Below are 24,439 nucleotides of genomic sequence, written 5' to 3' on the forward strand. Positions count from 1 at the left end.
GAGAGCAAGCCATGACACTGAAACCGGCTTTCAAGCCTAGTGCAATACCAGCTCTGATGCCTTCTCGTGCCTTCCTGTGCCCTTCTTCTTTCTTTTTTTTTTACTCAAGATTGCCAGAGTCTGACCCCTTTCTAAGTCCATCCGTGCAAGCAACTTCATGCAGACAACCGTGTGATCGTCTTTTCATTGGAAAGTGACGCCAGGGGCTCAGTTTTCTGGTGGTGGGGGAAACAGGATACAGCCCCAGTATCTGTTTGTAGGGTTAGGAGTTGGGCCTGGAACAGGTGAAAAAACAGCCAGCGAGCCTCTGAACATGTGCAAAGTGCACTGCAGCACCACCAGGCCCAGCCTCTCTACAGCGGGGATAAGAAAGAAGAGATTGGAAGCGCATTTGGGGCTCTACTGTAGATGTAAACTCCGGATTAATGTAAAAAAATTAACTGACACCCCGCCCCCCCCCCCAGATTTCTCCCTTTCTGGCTCTCAGGCTGAGGCTAACCGGCTGCGCTGCGCCACGACCGGCCCCCCGGAGCCTGCCTTGCCACCCTCACGACGGCCCTGGCAGGTGGGCTCGGCTGCCCGGCCCAAGGTGACCCCGTGCACACGTTCCCCGTGTCGTGTCGAGCGGCTGCGCGTGGGCGTGGCGCGGCCGCTCGGAACCGCCGGGCCGGGGAGCGGAGCGGGGCGGCAGGTGGCGTCCTGCGGAGGCTGCGCTGCCAGCGGGCCGAGCTGCGCACGAAGCCGGGCCGGGGCCGGCGAGCGATGATGTCAGAGGGGGAGGCGGCGGCGGCGGCGGCGAGGCTGGGCTGAAGGCGGCGGCGGAGCCGGAGCGCGGAGCGAGGGCGAGGCGGCCCGGGCCGAGCAGCTGCGAGCATGAATGGCGGGGAGAGAAGCCTCCATCTTGGGCTGCCACCTCCAGACGCTCGCCAGCAGGTAGGCGCCCCCGCTCGCCTCTCCCCGCCGCTCCGGGACGGCCGCCGCCCTGCCCGGGCCGAGCCCTGCCCGGCGCCCCTCCGGCGCTGCGCGGCCGGCCCGGCGAGGACGGAGGCGGCGGCGGGTCGGGCTGACCCTCCGGCCGAGCGGGGCAAAGTTTCGCCCCCGATCTCGGCGTGGGGAGCGGTGCGCGGGGACGGAGCGCAACTCCGGCGGGGCAGGCCTGGGGAGGGGGCGGCGGCGGCCCCGGCTCTGACCCGGGAGGGGGCGGCTGGGATGGATCCCGGCCCGGGGGGCGCTGGAGCGGCTGCTTCCCCGCGGGGGGCCGGAGGGTGCCTCCTTCCGTCTCCTGCGGGGCCTGGCCGAGAAGTTGCGGGGTGGGGCCGGGGTGCAAGTGCCCTGGCGCGGAGGCCAGCCCAGCCGCACACGGCCGGGCCTCTCCGCTGGGCGGGGGCGGAGAGAGCGGCCAGGCTGACCTCATTCGCCCCCCCCCCCCCGCGCCCCGATCCCCTGATCTGGACCCACCGGGCAGGCGCCGCGGCTTTCTTTGGCGCCGCTCTCAGGCCCCCCGGGATGTTCTTGACCCCCGATGACCCCGGCCTCAGGCCCTCCCAGCCGTGGCCCCTGTTGGGTTCGGCCTTCGCAGGCGCTTCTCCCCATCTCTTGTCCACACCCCGCTTCTCACAGCCCCCCAGGACTACCCTTGGCACCTCTTCAGCCTCTCCCATGCGCATCTGCACGCAGCTCACACACACTTTTTAAAAAACTGTCACTCCCATAACTATAGGTCACACTCCTTTTACATGGATGCGTGGAACAGACCTTCCCACCCTCCACAGGCTCCACACACAGATCCACATGACTCGCGCATGCATGCTCAGAATTATGCTTCCACATCCCTGATGACGTACATTCCCTTCCATTCTTTCTGTAGTCTTAGCAGTAACCCACATCGGTCATACGCACACATGTGAATAGAGTGCACGTGTGTGGACTTGCAGCTGCATGCTAAGCCTCACGGATGCTTCTTTTCCAGGTCTTTGTTGACCAGAGTTGGGCCTGAGATGTTTTGGTGCCTGAGGCCCAAAGTCAAAGAGGCACTTGTCTGGCAAGTAATTTTAACATGGGTCACAATCCATGCCAAGCATCTTTGAAATGGAGGATAGCATGCTTTTGTATGGCTCTCATTTGTTCCAGCTGGGTGTGTGGAAGAGCAATTCCCGGTGGATTGTTTTTGTCCTTGGCCTGGTCTTCCCGCTCTCCTGCCATTAAGGGCACCCAGAGTTTGCTGCTTGAGTGCCTCCACTTCAACCTACTGTGTGGCAAAGCTGCCTCCGATGTTTACCTCCCCTCATCCAGCCACTTTGGCCTTCCGCGCGCTGAAGTCTTATCGCACACTTCTGAGGCAGGACTGGGGAAACATTTTCAGCGTTCACTGCACAGAGTGGGAAAGTGCGTCTTGATTCATGGGGGCCATTTCTTCATTTCGAGGCATGAAAATTTTCCCAATTTCATCACAGAAAATTGTTCCTGTGCCTTTCATGCCATCCTGGTAGCCATGCGCATGTTTGAGCACTCCGCTAGGCCATACTCCCAACTTTCCTTTTGATTCACATTTGTTTTGATTTCCTCTATGTACATGCCTCACACCCTTTCGGCCATTTTCAGTTTTCTCCACTCTCCTTGGACCAAATTTCCTCACAACCATGCAAACACATTTTTTCTTGCAAATTCTTCCTCCCTCCCTCCCCCCCCCCCGCCTCCCCTCCCCATAACACACAGGCACACCCTGTAGCCACGCCCCCACTGCCCTGACACAAATACATTTTTATATCCTTTCACAACCTGGCTTATACCTCAAGCCATGCCTCTACAGTTCACCTTCTTCATAAACATAGCTCTGCGCGTACCTTCCCCCATGCTGTCTTACCCCACGAACCCTTTTGTATATCCTTCAAATGCCCCAACTGTTCCATAGCCTGGATTCCTGAGATACGTCTTTCTTTGCTCCTGCAGCCAGTTTTTCCACACGCACTTTTCAAGGACTCTCAAATGGATCTAGTTTGAGGTTCAGGCCAAAGGGTGTGCATACACGCTGAAGAAAGATGCATATTTAGCAATGAATTTTTGATGGCAGCCATGCGTATGTTTGTGAGAAGTAGGTTTTTGAGCGGACGTACAAGTGTAGCATGTTGCAGAGTGTGTGTGCATGCTGCTGTATGTTGTACACATTTGTAAACGGTAGTATGTGTTTTGTGCATAACGGCGCAACTCTGTGCAGTGCTCAGTGCCTGGTTGTTTGCTATGTTGAGCAAAGCGCCGCGGTATCTGGAGGATTTTGTGTGATGCTCTGTGTAGCCCTGCCTTTGTGTATAAGCAGGGTGCGCTTTTCTCAGAGGTTTGAGACTAGGAGTGGGGAAAGAACAAGACCCAATCAACGTCAATACAAAATGGCATCACCCCTTGACGCAAGTAATGCGCAAGCAAAGGTACCGACTGCTGTGCCTGTTTTGCCTTTTTCTAACACTTCCATGTGATGCGTGCATGCATAGCAGACGCGCACACCCTTTTTATTTTAAGTAGTACCTATTTTATATTTCTGAAGTTATAGATATAAGAAATAAGTGTGAGTTGCTTTTCTATATCTCAGGGCACCCATCTTAAGATGTGACAGAGAGGGGGCTTTGAAGGTGAAACCACTGGCTCCCTCCATTCCCCCCGTAATCTATGCAGCACACATACTTATCTTGGGCCTGCAGGGACCATGCCACGCAGTGCAAGAAGTGCAAGGGTGGTGTGGGCTTGTGCAGTAAATGGAGAGGGATGGGTGTGTGCAAGCGATGCTGCCTGGCCACGCATTTTCAAGTAACGGTTGCAGCGCTTCAGGTTTGAAGTTGAAAAGTGAATGGGTGCATGTGTGTGTCCGCACCGGCATGCACTGCTGTCTCCCATCAAAGGCCTTGTATCTGTAGCCATTTCCCAGATGAAAATAGGTTACTTGCGCCTGGAATCACATGAGCAAATAGCTCCTCATAAATGCTAGTGCTTCTCAGTTGAAGAACAATGTAAACTTTAACATCAAGATACGCATTTCCATCCCCGCTAGAAAACCCTACCATAAATCTCATTGTTGCGTCGCCTTAGTTTCAGTATTGCTTACAGCATCTCTGTTGATATGCCAAAACCGAGAATGCTGAATCTGGCATTCCAGCAGCCAGTTGCGCAGTTCTTCAGTACAGAGACCCACAGGATAAGAAAATAGGTATGGATTAATTTTTGGAAAGCTTTGTTGCTGATAGACGCTGTTTCCTTTATGAGCATAAGCTCCCAGGATGGGACACTGTTGCGCAAGCGCATGCACAAGGAGTCCCGCCAAGTGCTGCTGACGTCGCACTTGTGGCAAGCTGGCAGCCATCTTATTCTGATGCCAGGCTCCACAGAGGGCACTTCCAGGCACAGGGCGGCCGCTCTGCCTGTTTCTTCCCTGGAGGGTAGCCAGCCCTTCTGATCTTAATTGTTGCGTTGGCCCCCCCCCCCCCCGTTCTTTTCTCCTTCGTCGTCAGTTGAGTTCTGCCTCCTTCTCGCTGCTGTTATGAGTCAGGCCGCCTTCTTGCTGCTAACGGGAACAATCTCAGACAGAAAAGGTCATTCCTCCATGGAAAGCATCGCAGTTGAACGTCAAACAGGCCTTGCTTGGAAATCAGAAGCCCCAGAATGTCCGGAGAAGGTCTCCTGTTGTGAAATCTTTCTCTGTAATGTCAAACATGACTGGAGGTCAATATTTGAGATTATTTCATATAGGCTTGCTACCTCTCGGCATGTTTTAACTGTCCTTTGTGCCCTCAGTCAGAACATGCACTCGTGGTCACTTAATGTGAGTTAGCAAGTGATTCACACCCAGAAACCACCTCTTGTTATTCACAATCAGGATGGTTAATAGGAGAAATTATTATGGTGGAGGAGAAAATAGCAAGATGGGGAGACACAGAAAGAAAGGGAGCCGAGGAAATGAAGAAGATCCAAAATAGTGGATGCCGTCCAGAGAAAACGTTGCCAAAGCAGCCATGTTATAATCCCACCTTTTCTCCAAGGGGTGCAGGGTAGCGTAAACGAACATGTGAAGCAGCCTTCTCTCAAGTCTGACACCCCCCCCCCCCGAAGTTCATCCTTCTCTGCTTGGCTGTGTCTGGTAGAGAAAGGTCTTTCACATCCCCTTCGGCCTGGTCCTTGTCGCAGCAGTGGCTGCCCGCTGGATCTGGGATTTTCTGCGTGCAAAGTAGCTATTTTGCCACAGCCATAGCCATGGTTTTCCTCTCTCCCATTTTATTCTCGTGGCAATACTGAGAGGCAGGTCAGGCCAAGACACTAACAGGTCCAGTGAGCTTCATCGTTGAATGGGGCTTTGAACCAGGGTTTTCCCACTGTTAATCCAATACACTAACCACTGAAGAAGAGATTTTAGTTTATGTTCGCCATTATTGAATGCCAAAACAATGGTTGACAGTTGTTCTGAATTAATTAATTAGCACATTTTAATCCCTCCCTCCCTCCAGGGAGCTTAGGTGACATACAAGGCTCTCCCCACCTCGATTTTCTCACAACAACCCTGTGAGGTTACAAGAGAGTGAGTGGCCCAAGGTCAGCCTGTGTGCTCCATGACAGAGTGGGGATCTGAACGTGGATTGTCTGGAACCTTCTCTGAGGCTAACCAACTTTATTGTAGCATAAGCTTTCGAGAACCACAGCTCTCTTCGTCAGATGCAACTTTATTGTAGCATAAGCTTTCGAGAACCACAGCTCTCTTCGTCAGATGCAACTTTATTGTAGCATAAGCTTTCGAGAACCACAGCTCTCTTTGTCAGATGCAACTTTATTGTAGCATAAGCTTTTGAGAACTACAGCTCTCTTCGTCAGATGCATCTGATGATGCATCTGATGAAGAAAGCTGTGGTTCTCGAAAGCTTATGCTACAATAAAGTTGGTTAGTCTTAAAGGTGCTACTGGACTCTACTATTTTGCAACTACAGACTAACACAGCTAACTCCTCCGGTTCTCTGAGGCTGCCTGTCTGAGAGAATCTGAGGAGGGCCGTGTGATGCCAAAATTGTTTTAAAAAGTGGTAAAAAGGTGGAATTTTGCATTGCCTTTGAGGCATGGATCCAAGCCACAGGGCTTTTCGATCTCAGGTTTGTGGCGCAAGGGCTGCTGATTAGCCCATATGATAGCATTTCCTGCTCTGCCGTATCATTACAGAAAGATGCCCCTTCCTTCATGCCCGCTGAGTTTTTCTGTTGCCCATCCTTCCCTCCTTTCTGTAAGTTTAGATAGTCCAGGGTCCTTAGCGTTCCTCACCTTTTTTCTTCGGCGGAGGGAAAACATCTAGAGCAAAACATCCTCTTGCTCGTCAACAAAGGCCAGAGTTTTAGGGGGTCTTTGTACAGGCGGTAACTCGCTCGTGCAGGACCACTGAACACCCAAGGGATGGCTGGCCACTGAGCAGCCAGTTGGCCTCATACAGTATTCGACAGTGGCCGCTCTTACAACAGACTAACTCAGCTATACAGCTGAACTTACTATGTACTTTTTGCATCTTGGCAAATAGGGCTCCTATTATTTATTTATTTTATTTGTATCCCGCCCTTTCCGTGAACCGTCTCAGGGTGGCTAACAATAGCAAGAACAACAATAAATACAAATTTAAAACAGAACTATAAAAACAAATTGCAGAGCACATTAAGTCAGTCTCAGTTTCAGTTTCAGGCACCGTTTTGGTGGGTAGCCGTGTTGGTCTGCAGTAGAAGAGCAAGATTCGAGCCCGGCAGCACCTTAAAAGACCAACTAGATTTCCAGAGGTGGAGCTTTCCAAGTCTCAAGGGTCTGTATCTAACAAACGGAGTGTTGACTCCCTGAACCTCGTGTTGGTCTTTTAAGGTGCTGCTGGGCTCGAATCTTGACTTAATGTGTTTCTGGATTGTGTAAACACACTTGTGATTGCCACAGTTCACCTTTCACACGTGTATGCCACACCCTTTGGTGTCCAGAATTCTTGCGGTTTTATTCAGTACGTTCCTACCCGCTCTTCCCTCCAAGGAGGTTATTGGTCCTCCATTTTATCTACACAACAGAACAACCGTGTTAGGCAGGTTAGTCTTGAGTGTGTGTGACTGCTGGTTGCCAGCTCTGGGCTGAGAAATTCTTGAGATTTGGGAGTGGAGCCTGGGGAGGGCAAGGTTTGGGGAGGGGAGGGGACTCAGCGGAATATAATGTCTAAAGCCGGTTTGGTGTAGTGGTTAAGAGCGCAGGACTGTAATCTGGAGAGCCGAGTTTGATTCCCCCCTCCTCCACTTGAAGCCAGCTGGGAGATCCTTGGGTCAGTCACAGCTTCTAGGAGCTCTCTCAGCCCCCCCCCCCCGCCTCACAGGGTGTTTTGTTGTGGGGATAATAATAACATACTTTGTAAACCGCTCTGAGTGGGCATTAAGTTGTCCTGAAGGGTGGTATATAAATTGAATGTTATCATATAAAACAGCCATTTTCTCCAGGGGAACTCATCTCTGTTCCCTGGAGATCATTTGTAATTCTGGCGGTCTGCAGGCCTCATGTGGAAGCTGGCAACCTTATGTTCAAGACCACCTAGCAAGGATTGCCTACCTCCAAGTGGTGGCTGGAGATCTCCCGGAATTACAAATGATCTCCAGACCACAGAGATCAGTTCCCCTGGAGAAAACGGCTGCTTTGGAGGGTGGACTCTATAGCATTGGACCCCACTGAGGTCCCTCTCTTCCACAAACTCCACCCCCTCCAGGCTCCACCAACAAAATCTCCAGGAATTTCCCAACCCGGATCTAGCAATCCTGCTGCCAGCACACAGAGCAGGGATTCGAACCTGGATCTCCCAGATTCCAGTCCATTATACCTCACTGGAAGGTGTGTTTGTCCAGAGTGTGTGTTGGACTATATGTTCATGGGAGCACTGAGGTGCTTTGGGTAAGATTTTGTGGTACAGAATTCACACCAGGGCCTCATTTCTGGATGCTGCCAGAGCTCTGGAGCAAGGGATCTTGCACGCTTGGGAATGCTTCTGCCAGTTCTTTGTGTTTTGGCTTGTTTCATGATTGCCTGGAGAAGTGTGTGTGTATGAAGAGGCGTGTTTGGCGTCTTTTGGTGTGCATATTTTACAGAGGGTGTGTCCCTCTAAAGAGTGGCGGGTGTGTTTGGCTTTCTAATGTTTTTTTTGATACTGTAAAGGGGGGGGCGCTGAAAGGAGACGCATGACATCATGGACAAACTAGCCAATAATAATGCAGATCTGTTGAGTGCCTTTCCTCCCTGCCATCCCATTGGCTCTGGCTGCTGTGAGCCTTGGCGTGGGCATGCCTAATGCTTAAAGTAACTGCGATGTAAATATTTGTGGCTTGTAATGGGAGCGAGTCCCTTTCTCCCCCTTCTAGGACCTGAGTTCGAGAGCTTGTGTTTTTGTGGTGGCAGCTGATGTCCGTCATGTGGTTGTCCTGCAAGCTGCTTCTAGGAAGGCCTCTGGGCCACATCTTCAGCCCTGAGAGGGTGAACGGAAGGGGAAGGGAAAGAAAGCCGCTGCTCTGTTTGGGCGGCGGGGGGGGGGGGGGCGGGAGAGAACAGTGTTGGCGTTTCTATGGTGACACCTGGTGTTGTTTTTTGGTTAATGATTCCTGAGTGCTTGGCCACTTCCTTTGGCTGAAGAGAAGTTTTCTTGTCCTGTTTGAAAGGAGAGGGGGGGAGGAAATAATCCATCGGGGTTATTTATTTGCTTTGCAGTGACGTCAGCTGGACCCTGCCTGATGTTACGTGGGGCAGGCTGCAGTCTGTCAAAATCTAATTGACGAGCCCCCTGCCCTGCTGCTGCTTTGTTGAGTGCCCCTCTGTCACTCATTTACAGATGTGGGGATGCACAGTCTTGTTTCGTATGACTCAGTGCTTTGCAGAATTGCTCCGGCGGTCTCACCAGATGCAGGCCTTGCATGTTTCCAGACCTTTGGCCTTTACGCAGGACTTACAATCAAGGTTATCCAAGACCTCTTGCATCAGATTGTGCCTGACAGTTACCCCCAAATGGCTCCCAACTGCCCCCCTGAAATGCTGCATGCATTTGTGTCCAGATGTATATTTGTTTATTCACTTCCATTTATACCCTGCCTTTCTCCCCGGTGGGTACTCAAAGCATCTTACATTGTTCTTCTCCAGTTTTTCCACACAACTATCCTGTGAGGTAGGCTAGGCTGAGCATGTGCAACTGGCCCAAGATCACCCAGTGAGCTTGCATGGCAGATTGGGGATTCGAACCTGGGTCTCCCAGATCCTACCCTGACACTTTAACCACTGTACCACACTGGCTGTCTATACATTGTATACTGTATAGACATGTTGGGAGAATAATAACTTTGTAAACCGCTCTGAATGTGGCATTAAGTTATCCTGAAGGGTAGTATATAAATTAATAATAATAATTTATACAGCAGTTCTGTTTCCCTGTCTGATGCACACAAGCAAGTTCCATCCACTTTGGCCTGCCATTAAATCGTCTTCTCTTACCTTAGGGCATGCATTGTGTAGCATTTACAAGACGTCCCGCAAGGTGTGCAGGCATGCACCCGACAGCGTAACTTGACTGCCAGACTCCGTATTCCCAACCACATCCTACTCTCTGAAATAACGGCATGCCTGCTGAATACAAAAAAATACAAACTCTACACACTCTACGCGGATAGGTCTTGGCCCACATACCCAAACCACATCTAAATGCACCTAATGGGTACACGGTGGTTATCTTCAGTGATGTTTCCCCATCCTGTGCAGGAATACATTTCCTCCCCTTTAGTCCAGCCAGACTGTGGAAGTGTGGCAGATCATATCACCGTCTTCAGTTACACCCACCTCTAATCTTGACACACGCATGAAAGAGGCTCCAGTTTCTGACACACGTGCAAACTGATCACAGCAACCTGCCCCTCCGAATAACCCTCCTGCCCAGATCCATTACACAGCAAGGGTTACGCTGCATGAATACAGCAGTCCACCCATGGCTGTTGGAAACTGCGGCCTCCTGTTTGTTGGCAGCTACGATGCCCTCCCTCCCCCCCCCCCCCCGCATTCTTCTGCAGCTAAGCTTGGGAGGAGTGCGCGAGTGGCTCTGCTGAGATCACAGGCTCTCCGGAAATGGAAGGGGATCGGGTTCCCACTCAGACCGCTGAGAGACGCACAGAAACTTGTAGGGCGCCGTAGGCTGTGTTGACTGCAATGGGGCAGGCTGCTGCAGTTCTTCTAAGACCAGGAGCTGGGCCTTCTGCCTTTTCCAGGGAGGTGGGGAGGGGTTCTGGCAGGGGGGAGCCAGCATTTCAGATCCTGCAGTGAAGCGGAATGACGTCGGATTATTAGAAGTGGAAGAATAGCTGATGCTTGGATCAAGGTCTCGTAGATTGCTGTGCTCTGCTCTGGAAGTGAGGCCTTCAGTGTTGACACAGGCCAGGGGAGCCTGGATGTGATTTATTCCAAGCCCCCCCCCCATCCTTTTTGTCTGGAGGGGATTTTGCAGCCCAGAGCAAATAATGCAATCACTGGTGTTCTATGAATGCTGTACAACAAAGGTCACAGAGGAAATTTGTCTGTGCAGTTTAGAGACCGTGTGTGGGCCTACTCTGTGGCTTATAGTGGTTAAGAACCAACAGGCTTGAGAGCATTGAAGGGGAAGGACTGGCATTTTTGAACATCACAGTTGTATAATCTTTGAGAATGCGCAAAACAATGTTTTTAAGTTATCAAAGCAGCGGCAGTGAGCTGCTAAGATTTTCCTGGGACTGAATATTGGAGCAACTTGGGATTGATTGATTTCTCCCCTTGTCATCCACTCCCAGTTACAGGTTTTTAGAGGTATAGGGAAGATACTCTAAACTGTTTTGTGGGTGTGTTTCTAGTAATCTGAATGTCTTAAAACTTGAAAGTTCTAAGCATAGAAGCCGGGGGGCGGGGGGGAAGGGTGAGTCACATTTTTATTATATAAACATGGAAACTCTTGGAGGCTTTGTGATTGTGTGTAACTTTTCTGTCAAAATGGCAGGCAGGCAGGCAGAATATTTCCGAGAAGGATGTTATAAGCAGTTTTTTTCTTCAAGTGATGCCAAAAAAAAAGAGGTCGTAGCATTTTGTTTATAAATAAAAGGGAATTGTTTGTTAGTTTTATTCCACCCTGGTCAGTGGGTCCGAGGGATTGCACATAACAGACAGTTCCTAACCAATGCTGCAGTTTCTGCCTTATTTGACAGAATGGAAGCTGAGACTCCGGCCCCTTCCTGTCAGAGTAGCCTGTCTCCTGTAACTTGTGCACATGGAATCCAGATTCCTCGGAATGGAGACTTATTGTTTCTTCTCTTTCAAAACCTGTTTCTAGTCCTTATGAGTGAGGCTAGAGATACAACTGAACAGTTGTACCTCTAGCCTCTGTTTTGTGTTGGGAGTCAGCGTGGTGTAGTAGTTAGAGTGTTGGCCTAGGACAAGGTTCCCCAACATGGCGCCCATGGTGCTCACCAAGGTTTTCAGAGAGTAGGCAGGACCACTGTAAGACAGGGCTTGTTGTTGGCTGCCCTCTTTCCAGGGAAAGGGTTTTCCACTGTAGGACCAGGAGGACTAGTAAGCAGCTGGGCTTTCGTGTGTGATTTCATTCCCCCTTCAGTTCCTTCCTTCCTTCCAGGTGGTGCATGGAGGGAGGCATTCTGTTTGACTCTACTTCCTGAGGCAGCCATCTTGAGTTTGGGTCTGCTTTCTATGGAAGCAATTTTGGGATGGCGCTTACCACCCCCTCACAAAATTCCAAAAATGCCCACGTGGACAAAAAGGTTGGAGACCCCGGACTAGGATCTGGGAGACCCAGTTTAGAATCCCTACTCTGCCATGGAAGTTTGCTGGGTGACCTTGGGCTGGTCACCCACACTCAGACCAACCTACCTCACATGGTTGTTGTGATGATAGGAGAGGAGAACAACGTAAGCCACTTTGGGTCCCCACTGGGGGGAAAAGTGAGGTATAAATGAAGCAAATAAATAATAAAAGCTTCCGTTTCTGGAGGACAGAGGAAGATTTTATGCCCAGCCTGTCCTTTTTATGTGGCCTCTGCCTCAGGCCCCTGGCTCATATGCTGCACCATCACAGGCCTTCATTTTCCCCATGCCTTCTCTTGCTTGTTATTTCACTCCTTTTGTCCACCTTCCAACCTCCCCCTCGTCATGGTGGAGATTCAGCGTGTTCTAAGTTGCATACATGTTACTGGTTTGACTACAGAATATTAACTTTCCGTAGGTTTGTGTGGTGAGGTGTTGGGACATTGGTAACAAATAGTTTTGAGTTTAGGGTAATGTTTTGCATCTCTTTCTCCCCCACCCCAGAGGGTCCTGTCCAGGCAAATTTGGAGACGGAGGCTCGAGAAACAGCAACACAGACGCCCAGTAGATGTGGTCAACTTATACAGGTAAGTGGCCTCCCATCACCTGGGCCACATCAGGCCCTTTGGAGTTCAGTTCTGTCTAGCCCATCCTGCTTAGGTCTCTATGGTAATGCTGCCTGCTTCCAGGCCCACTAGGTTTCCATGGCAACCCTGGCTGTATGTAGGCCAGTTACTACTTTTCACTCTCTGAGGCAACAGTGGCTCTATCTAGGCCAACCACGACTTCTAGCTCCCGTCCCTATGGCAACCACAGATCTCGTTGCTTCTAGTTTTGCACATCTCCATGGCAGTACAGGCTAAGCTTAGCTCTGTTTCTGTCCAGTGTTTTCTAGAGCCTTTCTTTGGCTTGTTGCCTTCTTCTAGAACTTTCGGCCTACTGCTTGGTTTCTTATAATTTAAAACTTCCTGTAGACCCAAAGGTGGATCCAGAAAGCCATCTTATCTCCAACTTTAAAAATACGTCTAGAAATACCCCCTTCCTCCCAGTAACCTGGCATGTTTATCTAGAACTAAGACACAGCTTACCAAAACAATAGATTCCAAGTCTGGAGATCTTGACCAGCTGTTGCCTGTTTTACAGGTCTTCTCTTACCCACAATGGCAGAATCTAGGCCTCTGACTGACTCTTTTAGGCTCTGGGCCTCCTATGATCTCCTCTCTAGGCCCTTGAGCTGCCAGCTCTCTTCTCTAGAAACATCTTTTAGGATCTGAATCCTGCGGTCAGTGCCGTTAAGGTGCCACAAAACTCGGTGTTCTTTTCTTTGAAGGAGATTCACAGGGCTGTGGTGGGCATGGCCTATCCTGGCTCCAAGCAAGGGCTTCCTAGGTCAGGGCCATTTGGCTGTGGTCAGTTGCAAAAGAAAAAAAAAATCCTGGTTGATAAGAAACTATAGGATTAATCATAGTACATAGTGGGGCCCATTTCTCTCCAGAGACAGTCTTGAGCAGGAATTTTATATAAGTGTTAGTCTTTGGAAACCAGGCCACCATTGCATAGCCTTGGGACGGGGTGGGAACTCTCTTTTCCTGTAGTGGGCAGTTTCTCAGGTCATGCAATGGGATTGATTTTTTGCTTTTAAGGAAGCCCTGTTCACTGGCACAGGTGAGTGTCCCCCTCCCAGCCTCGAGCGTACTTTCCCTGGATGCTTGGATCGGACCCCCCCCCCTACTGCTGCCACTCCTCATAGTCTGCTGACCTCCGCTTCTGTGACTCACCATCCAATCCATCCTTCTTGTCCTCTTGTTTATGCTCAGCATTCGGGCCTTTGTTCCCTTTCCGCCCTCCTCCCCTGCCCCTCCATCTTAGACTGCATGGAAGCAAAGCGCAGGACTTGATTCCAAGATCCCCTGAATCTAAACCTGTTCTTGCGGTCTCCCTCCCTTTCCTAGGCCAGTCACTTGAAAATCCGTTCTTGTTTTTCTTCCTTCCTTTCGTGGATGTACATTTCTCTCCAGGTCTTGGCTGTGCTTTTCACTGACAAGAGGGGAACGGCAAATGCAAGAAAAATCCATCCGTTCAGAGTTTCATTGGGGCTCTTGCAAAGAAGGAAAGAGGGCGAAATTTTCCCAAATTTTGTGGAATATGCAGTGTGCAAATTTCTTCCTCGTTTCATTTAGTTTCTTTATTCATTTACATTCTCTATGCTTATAAGTCGTAAACTTGTGCCACGGAGTATGCTGAGTAATATTACTCGGAAATACCTGTGTGGCGTGTTTTTTGTTCATCACTGAAGGTATTACGTGGCCCCCTCTACAGGGGTGGGTTTCTGAGCAAGAGGCTGCAGTTTGCAAGTGGACCTGAGCCCCAGCACTGTTCAGAAGGGATCCGTGCTGCATTCATTCTCAGCCAGTTCCCACGCGCTTCCTCTCCTTGAAAGGAGGGCAGAAAGATCTGCTGTAGATCTTTGGGACCCCAAAGTACTCTTTGTGTACTCCAAGGACTGGGGCCATCAGGTTTCCCCACAAGATCTCTGTGATCTTCTAGGATCCGTAGTGAGAAGCTGGACACAATGTGATCTTTGTGCAGGTAGGACTGTGATGGCCTTTGGGGCAACAGCAGTAGAAAGCAGCTAAATAGAGGCTCTCCTATGGTTTGAGAGGTTGACTTGAGAAGGGCCGGAGGATTTGCTGGAAAGCGTAGAAATTGGGGCTGAGGAACCGGAGTGTCGGTCCCAGCGATTCAAAAATCTCTTGGTATCTGTGCCAGGAGAACCGCCACAGTGTATATCCTCTTCAGATTCACTCCCAAGGGCTCCTTTTTTTTGGCAAAGGCACCTTTCAGTGGCCGTTTCTTTCTGCAGCATCCTCCACGTTGCCCATTTGCAGTTGTCCAACCGGTCCCCGACACTGCTGATTCCTGATCCCCACCACAGCACCGCCTCTCCCGCCCCTTCCCCCTCGTCTCTCTCGCTCCCCCGTCATCCTGTTTCCATAGAAACTCCCTTTCCGTTTGGATACTCCTGTCACAGCCAGGAAGGGATTGTGCTTGCGGGTGTGTTTGTGTGATATCCTCTCAAGGAGTTGTTGTTGCCATTGTGTGGCATGCACATGCACACACATCCCATCCCCTGGTACAAGCACACTTGCAGTACTTGCTCGGAGTCCCTTTAGCCTGTATGAGTGTGTGGTTCTCATAGACACACAAACACACAAGAGGGATGAGAGAGCGGAAGCAGTGTGTGTGAGGCAACAAGGGGAGCCCACTCTGACATGCACACTCACCCTGTTTTCATGCACATCGCTGGGGGAAAGCGGGCTTTCACTGACCAGGCTAAGTGCAAAAGACCAGGCAGAGTGCCAGCGCTTGGCATGAAGAGTTGCCAGGCCAAAAGGAGCTAGTCAAGCGTCCCGGGCGATGGGGCCAGCTGCTTGAACCAGCATCGGTGCCTGCTTGGATCTGGAGGGGGCTGGGCGAGCAGATCGGCTGTTAATCCAAGCTGGCACAAGGCTCTGCTTCCTTCAGCCATTTTAGGCTGCCAGCTGGGGGAACTCCTTGAGCAAAATGGCTCCCGAAAGGGGGGAACAAATCTGGAAGGAGAGGGAAGAAGGCAAGGGGAGGAGAAGCTGGCCCCAATGGGGAAGAGGGGGGACCTCTCCCCACTCCCTACTTGTTGCTGTGCCTTGCCCTGGAAATGCCAGGTTGTGCCCTCCTGTGTGAGTCACGTTGCGGACAGAAACTAGGCCTTTCTGGTCCCCAGAGTCCGGCTGCTTTCTCCTTCCCTACAACACAGACATAAGGAACTAGTTGGTTAGAAATACAACCTGCTATTAGGCTGCTTTCCCAGACTGGATGTGTGGATGTCTGAACTCCTTGTTCCCACACTCCGTGCTCCCACCTAGCAGGCTCCAGTTCAGCCCTCTAACCCTGTGCCCAACATCTCCTCAACCATTAGGCAGGACTCAAAGCCTTTATTTCTGGCTCCTGTCTTTTCACCCATTGGATTCCTTTTTCTGCTCAAAATAGTAAAGAGTCCAGTAGCACCTTTAAGACTCACCAACTGTATTGTAGCATGAGCTTTCGAGAACCACAGCTCTCTTCGTCAGATGCATCTGACGAAGAGAGCTGTGGTTCTTGATGCATCTGACGAAGAGAGCTGTGGTTCTCAAAAGCTTATGCCACAATAAAGTTGGTTAGTCTTAAAGGTGCCACTGGACTCTTTACTGTTTAGCAACTACAGACTAACACGGCTGACTCCTCTGGATCTTTCTCTGTTCAGGACATCATGTGCTTCAGGCTTGCTGTCCTCCTCCCTCTCCCCTGTGCCCACCCTGATGAAAGCCCAGCCCCTTGGGCCGCACTCTCTTCTGCTAAAACATCGAAGAGTCCAGCAGCTGTGGGTCCTGCCTCCCATAGCTAAGCTGCAACATCCCTGTTCCTTTAAAGAGGGTCCAGGTGTGATGAGCTCCCCCTCTCTTTCTAGTAAAGAGTCCAGTAGCACCTTTAACCAACTGATGCATCTGACAAAGAGAGCTGTGGTTCTCGAAAACTTATGCTACAGGAAAGTTGGTTAGTCTTAAAGGTGCCACTGGACTCTTTACTGTTTAGCAACTACAGACTTAACACGGCTAACTCCTCTGGATTTCTCTCTTTCTGCAGGTCTGAGGCAGCGCGATGGCTCCGGTTGTGGAGGTCACGGACATTGGCCACGCCAGTGCCCTTCTGACCCAGCTGAATGAACAACGTTTGCGCGGCCAGTTCTGTGACGTCACCATCATCGCCGAAGACACAAAGTTCAAGGCCCACAAGAACGTTCTCGCTGCCTCCAGCCCTTACTTTAAGGAGGCCCTTCTGGAGGAGTCAACGTGTCGGCAGCCGAGCCAAATCCTGGAGCTTCCAGACATCCAGGCTGAGGTCTTCTCCGATATCCTCAACTTCATCTACAACTCCCATCTCTCTGTGCCCAGCCCAGCTGCCGCCAAGGAGATTGGTGTCGTTGGCCGACGTTTGGGCATTTCCCGCTTGGAGAACTTGGATGACCCCTTGGCTGATGCCAAGATGGACGACTCAGGTGTTGTTTCCTCCAGGCACTGCGGCTCACCGATTGACCTCACCTGCCCTTCCCGCTCCAACGAGCTCTCCAGCCCTCTCTGCTTCCAGGATTTGTCCAAAGCAACCAGCCCTGTGCAGGACATTCACCCTGACACCGAAACAGAGACAGCTAAGATCCTCTACAACCTCAGCTCTGTGGCCACGGTGGCTGCCCCGCCTGCACCACCACCTGACCTGGCTTTCATGCTGAAGGGCAGTGTAGAATGGGACCATAATGAGCCTTCTGGGAAGCCCTCAGCAGCCACCGCCGATGCTGAAACAGCCCAAACACTGGCCTCCTCTTCCTCGTCCCCGTCAGGTGCTTCCTACCCAGCCAGCAGCACCTTCTGCTGCGGCAGCTGCAGCCGCTCCTTTACTACGGCATCTGCGCTCAGCCTCCATGTGAAGCTTCACCGGACACGGCGTTCCTTGTCTTGCCGTCACTGTGGAAAGAGTTTTATCCACATCAAAAGACTGCAAACGCACGAGGTTTTGTGCAAGGAAGCAGAGAAGCCAGAGGAGGGGGCCTCCGTGGTCGAGGCGCTGCCAAACCCAGAGTTACCTTCCAAGGCGGCGGCAGCAGCAGCATCGTCATCTTCCAAGAAGGGCATTCTGTTTCGTCACCGGGGCTTGCCACGACTGGACTATATCTCTGACCAAGACCACTTTGTCAAAGTAGTGGATGGCCACATAATCTATTTCTGCACCGTCTGCGAGCGGTCGTATATGACACTCTCAAGCCTCAAACGCCACTCCAATGTCCACTCCTGGCGACGGAAGTACCCGTGCCGTTACTGTGACAAGGTCTTTGCTTTGGCTGAATACCGCACCAAGCACGAGGTCTGGCACACGGGGGAGAGGCGCTACCAATGCATCTTCTGCTGGGAGACCTTTGTCACCTACTATAACTTGAAGACCCACCAGAAGGCCTTCCACGGCATCAATCCTGGCCTCATCTCCTCGGAGAAGACCCCCAACGGGGGCTACAAGCCCAAACTCAACGCCCTCAAGCTCTACCGGCTGTTGCCCATGCGCTCCCAGAAGAGGCCCTACAAGACTTACAGCCAAGGCTTGGTGCCGGATAACCTCTTGCTCCCAGCTCAGCCCATTCCCCTGGCATTAGGGGATGGGGACTCCTTGGATGGCAATTTGGTCTCCTCGCTGGGTACCAATAACGTCTCTTCCGTCTTCGCCACCAACAGCAGTTCCTTAGAGTTGCCTGAAACAGAACGCTTTCAGCAGCCAGACCCTGTAGGTGCCCCAGAGATGCCCGGGCTCCCAGCTGCCAGTGGAAAGGCTCAGCAGGCTAAGCGGCCAGCACCACCGGGCACGGAAGTGCCCACAGTCATTGCCTACGGGCACCCAACTTCTTCCGTAATAGTCCATAGTACTTCGGTGCTGGCCCAGGCCCCCTCTGTGATCGCATACAACAGCAAGTCTTCAGACACAGCACCAGATACCGGTCCTCTGCCGCCACCGCCACCACCATCGTCCACTGTTGTGGCTAAGCCCATCAAAAAGCAAGTATTGAAAGAGTACATCCAGTCACAGAAGGCAGCAGAGCAGGCCTTAGAAGAGAACGGGAGTGAACACGGGCACCGGGCAAGGGGGCCACGTGTCGGGCGTACCATGACTTACATGGCCAAGCCAGCGTATGTGGGCACTGCCTCGGAAAGCCGATCTGCCCCACTTTGCCAGATCACCGTGCGCATTGGCGAGGAAGCCATAGTCAAGCGACGGATCTCTGAAACAGACCTCATGTTGGACAAAAGCAGTCGCGTTGGCGGGAAGCGTTTCGATTTTGGCAGGGACCAGAACGGGGAGAAGCAGCAGCTGCCAGTGCTGGCCCCCCACGGCAAGCACGTCGAAAGGGTGTACCCCAATGAGAGTGGCGAGGAGGAGAGTGACCGAGGGGACACGGAGGACCAGCTTTGGAGGCCATACTACAGCTACAAGCCCAAACGGAAGGCATGCGGCGGGGGCAGCAGCAGCGGTGGCAACGCTGCGCCCAAAGTGAAGAAGTCCCGGTGGCGCCGTAAGCTCCGCTCACTGCGCTGGATGAAACGGACAGAGAAAGCCGAGGAGGAAGAGGAGGAGGTCAGTGTGGGGACCAGCGACCCAGTGTCTACAGGCCTCGGAGGCGCCTCTGAAAGTGAGGGGATGGAGCCCCCTCCAAAAACTGGGGGTGGGCGGGGCTCCGATTGGAAGCACGAGTGCAGCGTTTGCAGTAAGCGGTTCTCAGCCCTGAAGAAGCTGAGAAAGCACGAGAGGATTCATGGCCGCCTTGGCACGGATGACCAGTCTCCGATGCCTTTGCTGGCTACACCCCACCGCGTAGGCCGCAAACCTTTGGTGAAATTCACCTGCACCCACTGCTCCAAGGTCTGCAAGACGGCAGCCGCGCTGAGCCGCCACATGAAACGGCACGAGGGCGAGCAACCTGAGGATGCCCCGTTGCCAGCCCTCACCACTGTCATTGCCTACTCCAAGAAGACCACCGATGTGCCCCCTGCAGCAGCCCCATCGCCAGTTGTCAAGGAGGAGACCACGCAAGAGATGCAGGTGTCCTCCTCTAGCGGCGAAGCTCTCCTGTCCCAGCAGGAACCGCCCGAAGAGGGACCAGTTGCCATGGAAATGCAGCCCGCCGATGGCTGCCCGCTGGTGCCGGTGCCAGGAGAGGAGAGGGCACCGCCGCTGAGTGACAGCAAATCCCCCCTTCGCGAAGAGCTGCCCATTCCTCCACCCCCTTTGGAGGCTGCCACCAGCCTTGCTGATAGGCCACCAACTTTGTCCCACTCCCTCCAAGACCCTGTCATCTCACACACAGGCCTGGTCCAGAAACAGGTTCTGGCACCGCCGCTGGTCGAGGAGGATCGGTACCCGGTCCAGGAGTACCCCTTGCCACTCCTGGTTCCTGGCAGCTGCCGGACCAGGAAGGATCTGGAGGACCAGCCCTCCTTCCTGGCTTATCCCAGTGCCATCCAGTTCAACACGGTGGGCAAAGCGGCTGGCAGCAGCGAGGGCGACGGCAAAGTCAGCTTCTACCCTGATCCGTACCCCTTGATGTACGGCCACCAGCTCCTGGCCACTTACCCCTACAACTTCACCCTGCCGGTGGCTTTGAACATGGTCGTCCCCGATGAGAAGGGGCAGCCACTCCCCTTCCTGCCCAGCGTCTTCAGCTACTCGATGAATCCGTGCCGGAGCGAAGCCCACGAGGGAGGTGCCGGGTCAACTGGGGGCATGGCGATTGGGGGCAGCGCTGCTCGGGAGAGTAGAGGAGACCCGGCAGCTTCTGAGCGGCTTAAGAAAGGCAACCTGCTGTGAGGGACAGAGAATGGCTGGTTTGGAGAAAAGGCAACAGAGAGATAATTGAGGGGGAAGACAGTCTGTGGTAGGAGAGGGGATAAAAACGTTCCCCCCATTCGTTCTGGGAATGGGGGGGAGAGTGTGGAGCATCGAAGGAAAGAGTTTGGGCTGTAACTAACTGCTGTTAGTCCAGCGGGGAGCAGGACGTGCTGCCCCCGTAAGCCCCCCTGCTTCACAGTGGTGGCGGGTTAAGTGGGACACATGGTAGGGTAAACTTAAAAGTAGCAAATATAGGTACAGGGTAATCCCTCTTTCCTCCCCGGCCCCCTGTGACTATCCTCTTGCTCAGTAGACACAATTCAGAGTAAGTTTGCACAGCCATACCCTCCTCTCCCCTCCTGCACATGGCAATATTTGCTCAGTTCCGGGCATGGGTGGCCCACCCCTTTACTTCCTGCCATGCGGGGAGGGCCACGTAGAGCAGGGGGAGGGGCGTGGGCTCTGGGCGGAGCTTGATCTCAGACCCTCCCACCAGGTGGCCCCCCCCTTACAGTCTTGTCCTCCCCCCAGCCCCATCCTGTGGTCTTTGTGCAGGGGAGGGTGGGGGTGTTGCAGAGAAGGGGACCCTCCCCAGCCCTGTTCCGCCTCTCCTCTCTGCCCCCCCCCCCGGCCAGGCCTCTTGTTTGCTCTCAGTGCTCTGCAGCTGCCAAGCGAGCCGGCACCAGAGGTTTTTTGTTTTGCAGCCTGAATGGGATGAATCACATTTTCCTTTTGGACGGAGGAAGGCGGGGCGGGGGGGGCAGGGGGGAGCGTGCATGAGGCAAGGCGTCCCGCCGAGCAGCGGAGGGAGCTCTTCTGCGGACTCTGGGTCTTCCAGAACCTTCCCTAGCCCATAATGTCAGAGGTTGGCCAGCTGGGTGTGTGTTTCACCTGGCCCTCCTAAGGAAAGGGGCAGCCGCGTTCATGGCCCCTGCTGTCCCAGTTGGCTGGGGTGGGCAAGCAGACCGGGTTCCACTGTGTACTCTGAGGTTTGATTTTCACCTTGCTTACTGTCCCTCCTGGGGTGGGGTGGGGTGGGGGGGTCCTCGTCCCCTTTTTGCAATGCTTCCCACAGGTCTACCCCTCCAGCCTCTCTCCCGGCAGCCCCTTCCTTTCACAGATGCCCCCCCCCCCATTCAGACAGCCTAAGCGCAGCAGTAGAACTAGTCTGGAAATTTAAAAATGTCATTTAACAGTAAAAAAAAAAAAGTCCTCCTTAGGTTTTTCAAGAGCTCAATCCTTAAACTGCCTGCTTGGAAATAAGTGTGCATCTCCTGCTCTATTCAGCAGGGGGTGGGGTGGGGGGGGGACATCCTTTTTTTGTTTGTTTGCATCGGTTTGGCTTCGATGGAGTCTTGAGTTTCAGGCAGAAAAGGGGGGGGGGGCATTTGTAAGGCGGATGAGTGTGCTTGCCAGTGTGGATTGCACGCACTGGCATTACGAGCCAGACGGAAGAAAGGGCTTTTTAGAAGAAAGAGATCCCAGCACAAGTCTTGTCGGTTTTAACGGGCGTACGTTCCTCCCCCTTTTTGTCTGCCTTGCTATGAGCCCAAAAACTTAGTCTTGGATATTTTTTAGGATTAGGGACACAACGGATTCCCCAGTGCTGCATTCCAAAAGAAAATCCTGCTTGGTCTGGGGAACTGGTTTTTTTTAAAACAAACAAGGAAAATGTCAGTCATTAACACGAGAAGCCAAAGGGTAGAAAATGTGGACCGCTTTTCATCCTCGGGCCTCCTGCATTCTTCCCCTGCCCCAGATGAAGAACTCGCAGCAGGTTTCAGTACAAGCATTTTAAAGAAAAAGGACCAAAACCAGTGACTATTAAATGACATAAATAAAATTTTTATAAAGTGGTCATGGTGGGGGTGGGGAACTGCGGATTGCAGCTTGTAGAGGAAACTGTGAACTTTAAAAAGCAAGCAGAACAATTTTCCAAAACAATATAGAGGGACTTCAGGCACCAGGGATGAAAAAAGAAAATAGAAGGGGGGGTTGGGGGGGGTCTGAGTCTGGTCAAGGCGGCAGCTCCCCTCCCCCATCATCTTGCTGTTGCTCCCATGGCCCCCTCCCTCTCACACACACACACACACACGTGGCCCTCTGCCTTTTGCCTCCCGGGAAGGGCTCCTGTTGCTCTCCTCGGAAGAGGCTTTCAGCCCTGTTCCAAAGCTTGAGGGGAGAGAGGGCTGCAGCTGCAAACCGGCATTGGTGTAACAATGCCTGCGATATCCCTCAGTGTGCACGAGCATTATGGAGGGACCGCAGTGCAAATGCCGCCTCTGTCTCTCACACACACAGCCCACAGACACTGCAGTGCTGAATTCTGCTGCGCTGGTGCAAGTTGACGCCTGCTGCATTGAACTGGTAACACCACAAAGGAAGCATGTGTGCATATATGCACCAGGGTTCATTGCAGCATCAGAGGAAGTGCAGAAATCCATCCCCTCCCACCGGTTTTGCAACAGTGCAGATCCCTTTGCGGTGTGCAGTCATCTCTGGGGCACCTTCATGCCGCATTCCATTGTCCCTTCCCACGCAGGCTGCTGCAGGCCCACAATCCGCTGTGGGAGAGAGCTCCTCTGCCCCTTTGCTGCGATGCAGCAAATGCAGACCTCTGCCCCCCCATCTCAGTGCTTCCTGCCCCCAGCCCCCTCGAGATTTCCCCACCACAACGTGCCCATTTGGGGTTGGCCTTCTGCATGGAGCTACCAAAAGGGCAGGCCCTTCGGCTGGAGCCCGGCCCCCTCCCCATGCATGGCCCAGGCAGACCATTGGGGAACCAGAGCTGGGGCCCTTTCCTAGAAGTCTTGCATGCTTGCCTTCTTGGGTGGGAGCTGTTGCAATGAACAGGTATAAAACTGGTTTGTCTGTAGTGCAGGGCCTGCCTCCGTGTGTTCCTCACACAACCCTTCTCTTGCTTGCAGTGACAGCCAAGTGCTGTGCTCCACTTGGTGCAACGGGTTGTGGTTGCTTGTTGCGAAGAAGGAAGTCTGGCAGGTCCCATTTCCCACAGGGGTGGAGGTCAAGGCAACGGCCTCAGCCCTTCCCAGGCCCGTTTAGCCCGAGTGCCAATTCCTGCAATCTGGCAATGTGTTTCCAGAAGGGGCCCTTTAATGCGCTCTAGGGGTAGGAGAAAGGGAGGGGAGAAGAGGGGAAGAGCGCACCAAAGCTATTTGGGGAAGATGCCCCACCACCCCTCCAGTAGGGAGGGAAGGGTTGGGGCCATCGGGGAGGGGGGGGCAGAAGGGCGGTCACTGATCTGTACATAGCTGTCCGTCTCTCCGATCTTTTGCACTTTGTCACTGGGGGGGCCTCGGTGATTGTTCAGCGTTTGCTACTGAATGTACCTTTGTCTTTTATTTTTATTTTCTAGAAGCACCTCTAGCTAGTTTTATGGCACTTTAGAGATTTACTGAAGCCGTTTAAGGGGGAAAAAACCAGGAAAATAAATACCAAGGGTTAAAAAAAAAAGAACAGAAAATGACAAAAAAAAAATTGTTGATGATAATAATGATGATGAATAATTCCTCTGCTTCTTCCCGGTCTCTGTTCCAAGTGTGACAGTGTGAAAAGTCTGTTAGACAAATGCCGTATTTATCTTTCTGCATCTTTGTGTGTAATTCAAATAACTTCTCCAAAATAAAAAGACAATTATATGCTCAACCCAAAAGGCTGGCGTGGCGCCCCCTCCTCTCACGCAGGCAGGTAGTGGGCACAGGCCGTAATCTCCAGGGATCTCTGCTGGGGGCCATTTGACCTGCGCTTGCCCTCTGCCCATAAGAGGTCGTCTGCACTGTTGCGGGTTCCAGACAGGCTTCCCCTTCCTTGACCCCCTCCCCTGGCCGGATTCTGAGCAGTGGGCGAATCCTCAGCTTGGTCCAGTGGGTCAGGGTCTCCAGGGCAGTGGTGGGCTGGCCTTCGCAAGAGGTGGGCAGAGGGGACAGGCCAGGCAGGCCGGTCCAAAAGTGCATTTCTGCACCAGCCAAGCACTGGGGGGGGGGGGCGTGTTCTCAGCAATCATTTTAAATGGCGCTGCTGGGCTCTGGCTGCGGCCTTGGGGGGGGGGGAGGACCGAGGGGCTCGGGCGGAACAGCAGGGCCAGTTTCAGGGCGGGGCACAGAAGAAGGGCGCTGGCCGCAGGGCGAGGGTGCAATGCC

The 24,439-nt window shown here is 52.8% G+C and overlaps 2 protein-coding genes across 2 annotated transcripts; one reads left to right on the plus strand and one right to left on the minus strand.

Annotated features, from left to right (window-relative positions):
* Positions 1-547: 547 nt before the first annotated feature.
* On the minus strand, positions 548-1,414 carry LOC129340005 (basic proline-rich protein-like). Its single transcript, XM_054994549.1, has one exon. It carries the CDS (start codon positions 1,412-1,414, stop codon positions 548-550), a length of 867 nt encoding a protein of 288 aa, XP_054850524.1.
* Positions 793-23,945, plus strand: ZBTB4 (zinc finger and BTB domain containing 4). Its single transcript, XM_054995096.1, has 3 exons — positions 793-933; positions 12,345-12,427; positions 16,500-23,945. The coding sequence occupies exon 3, from the start codon at positions 16,515-16,517 to the stop codon at positions 20,256-20,258; it is 3,744 nt and encodes a 1,247-aa protein (XP_054851071.1). The 5' UTR covers positions 793-933; positions 12,345-12,427; positions 16,500-16,514; the 3' UTR covers positions 20,259-23,945.
* Positions 23,946-24,439: the final 494 nt, after the last annotated feature.

Source organism: Eublepharis macularius, chromosome 12 (genome assembly GCF_028583425.1).
Source record: "Eublepharis macularius isolate TG4126 chromosome 12, MPM_Emac_v1.0, whole genome shotgun sequence".
In the NCBI taxonomy this organism is placed as follows: Eukaryota; Metazoa; Chordata; class Lepidosauria; order Squamata; family Eublepharidae; genus Eublepharis; species Eublepharis macularius.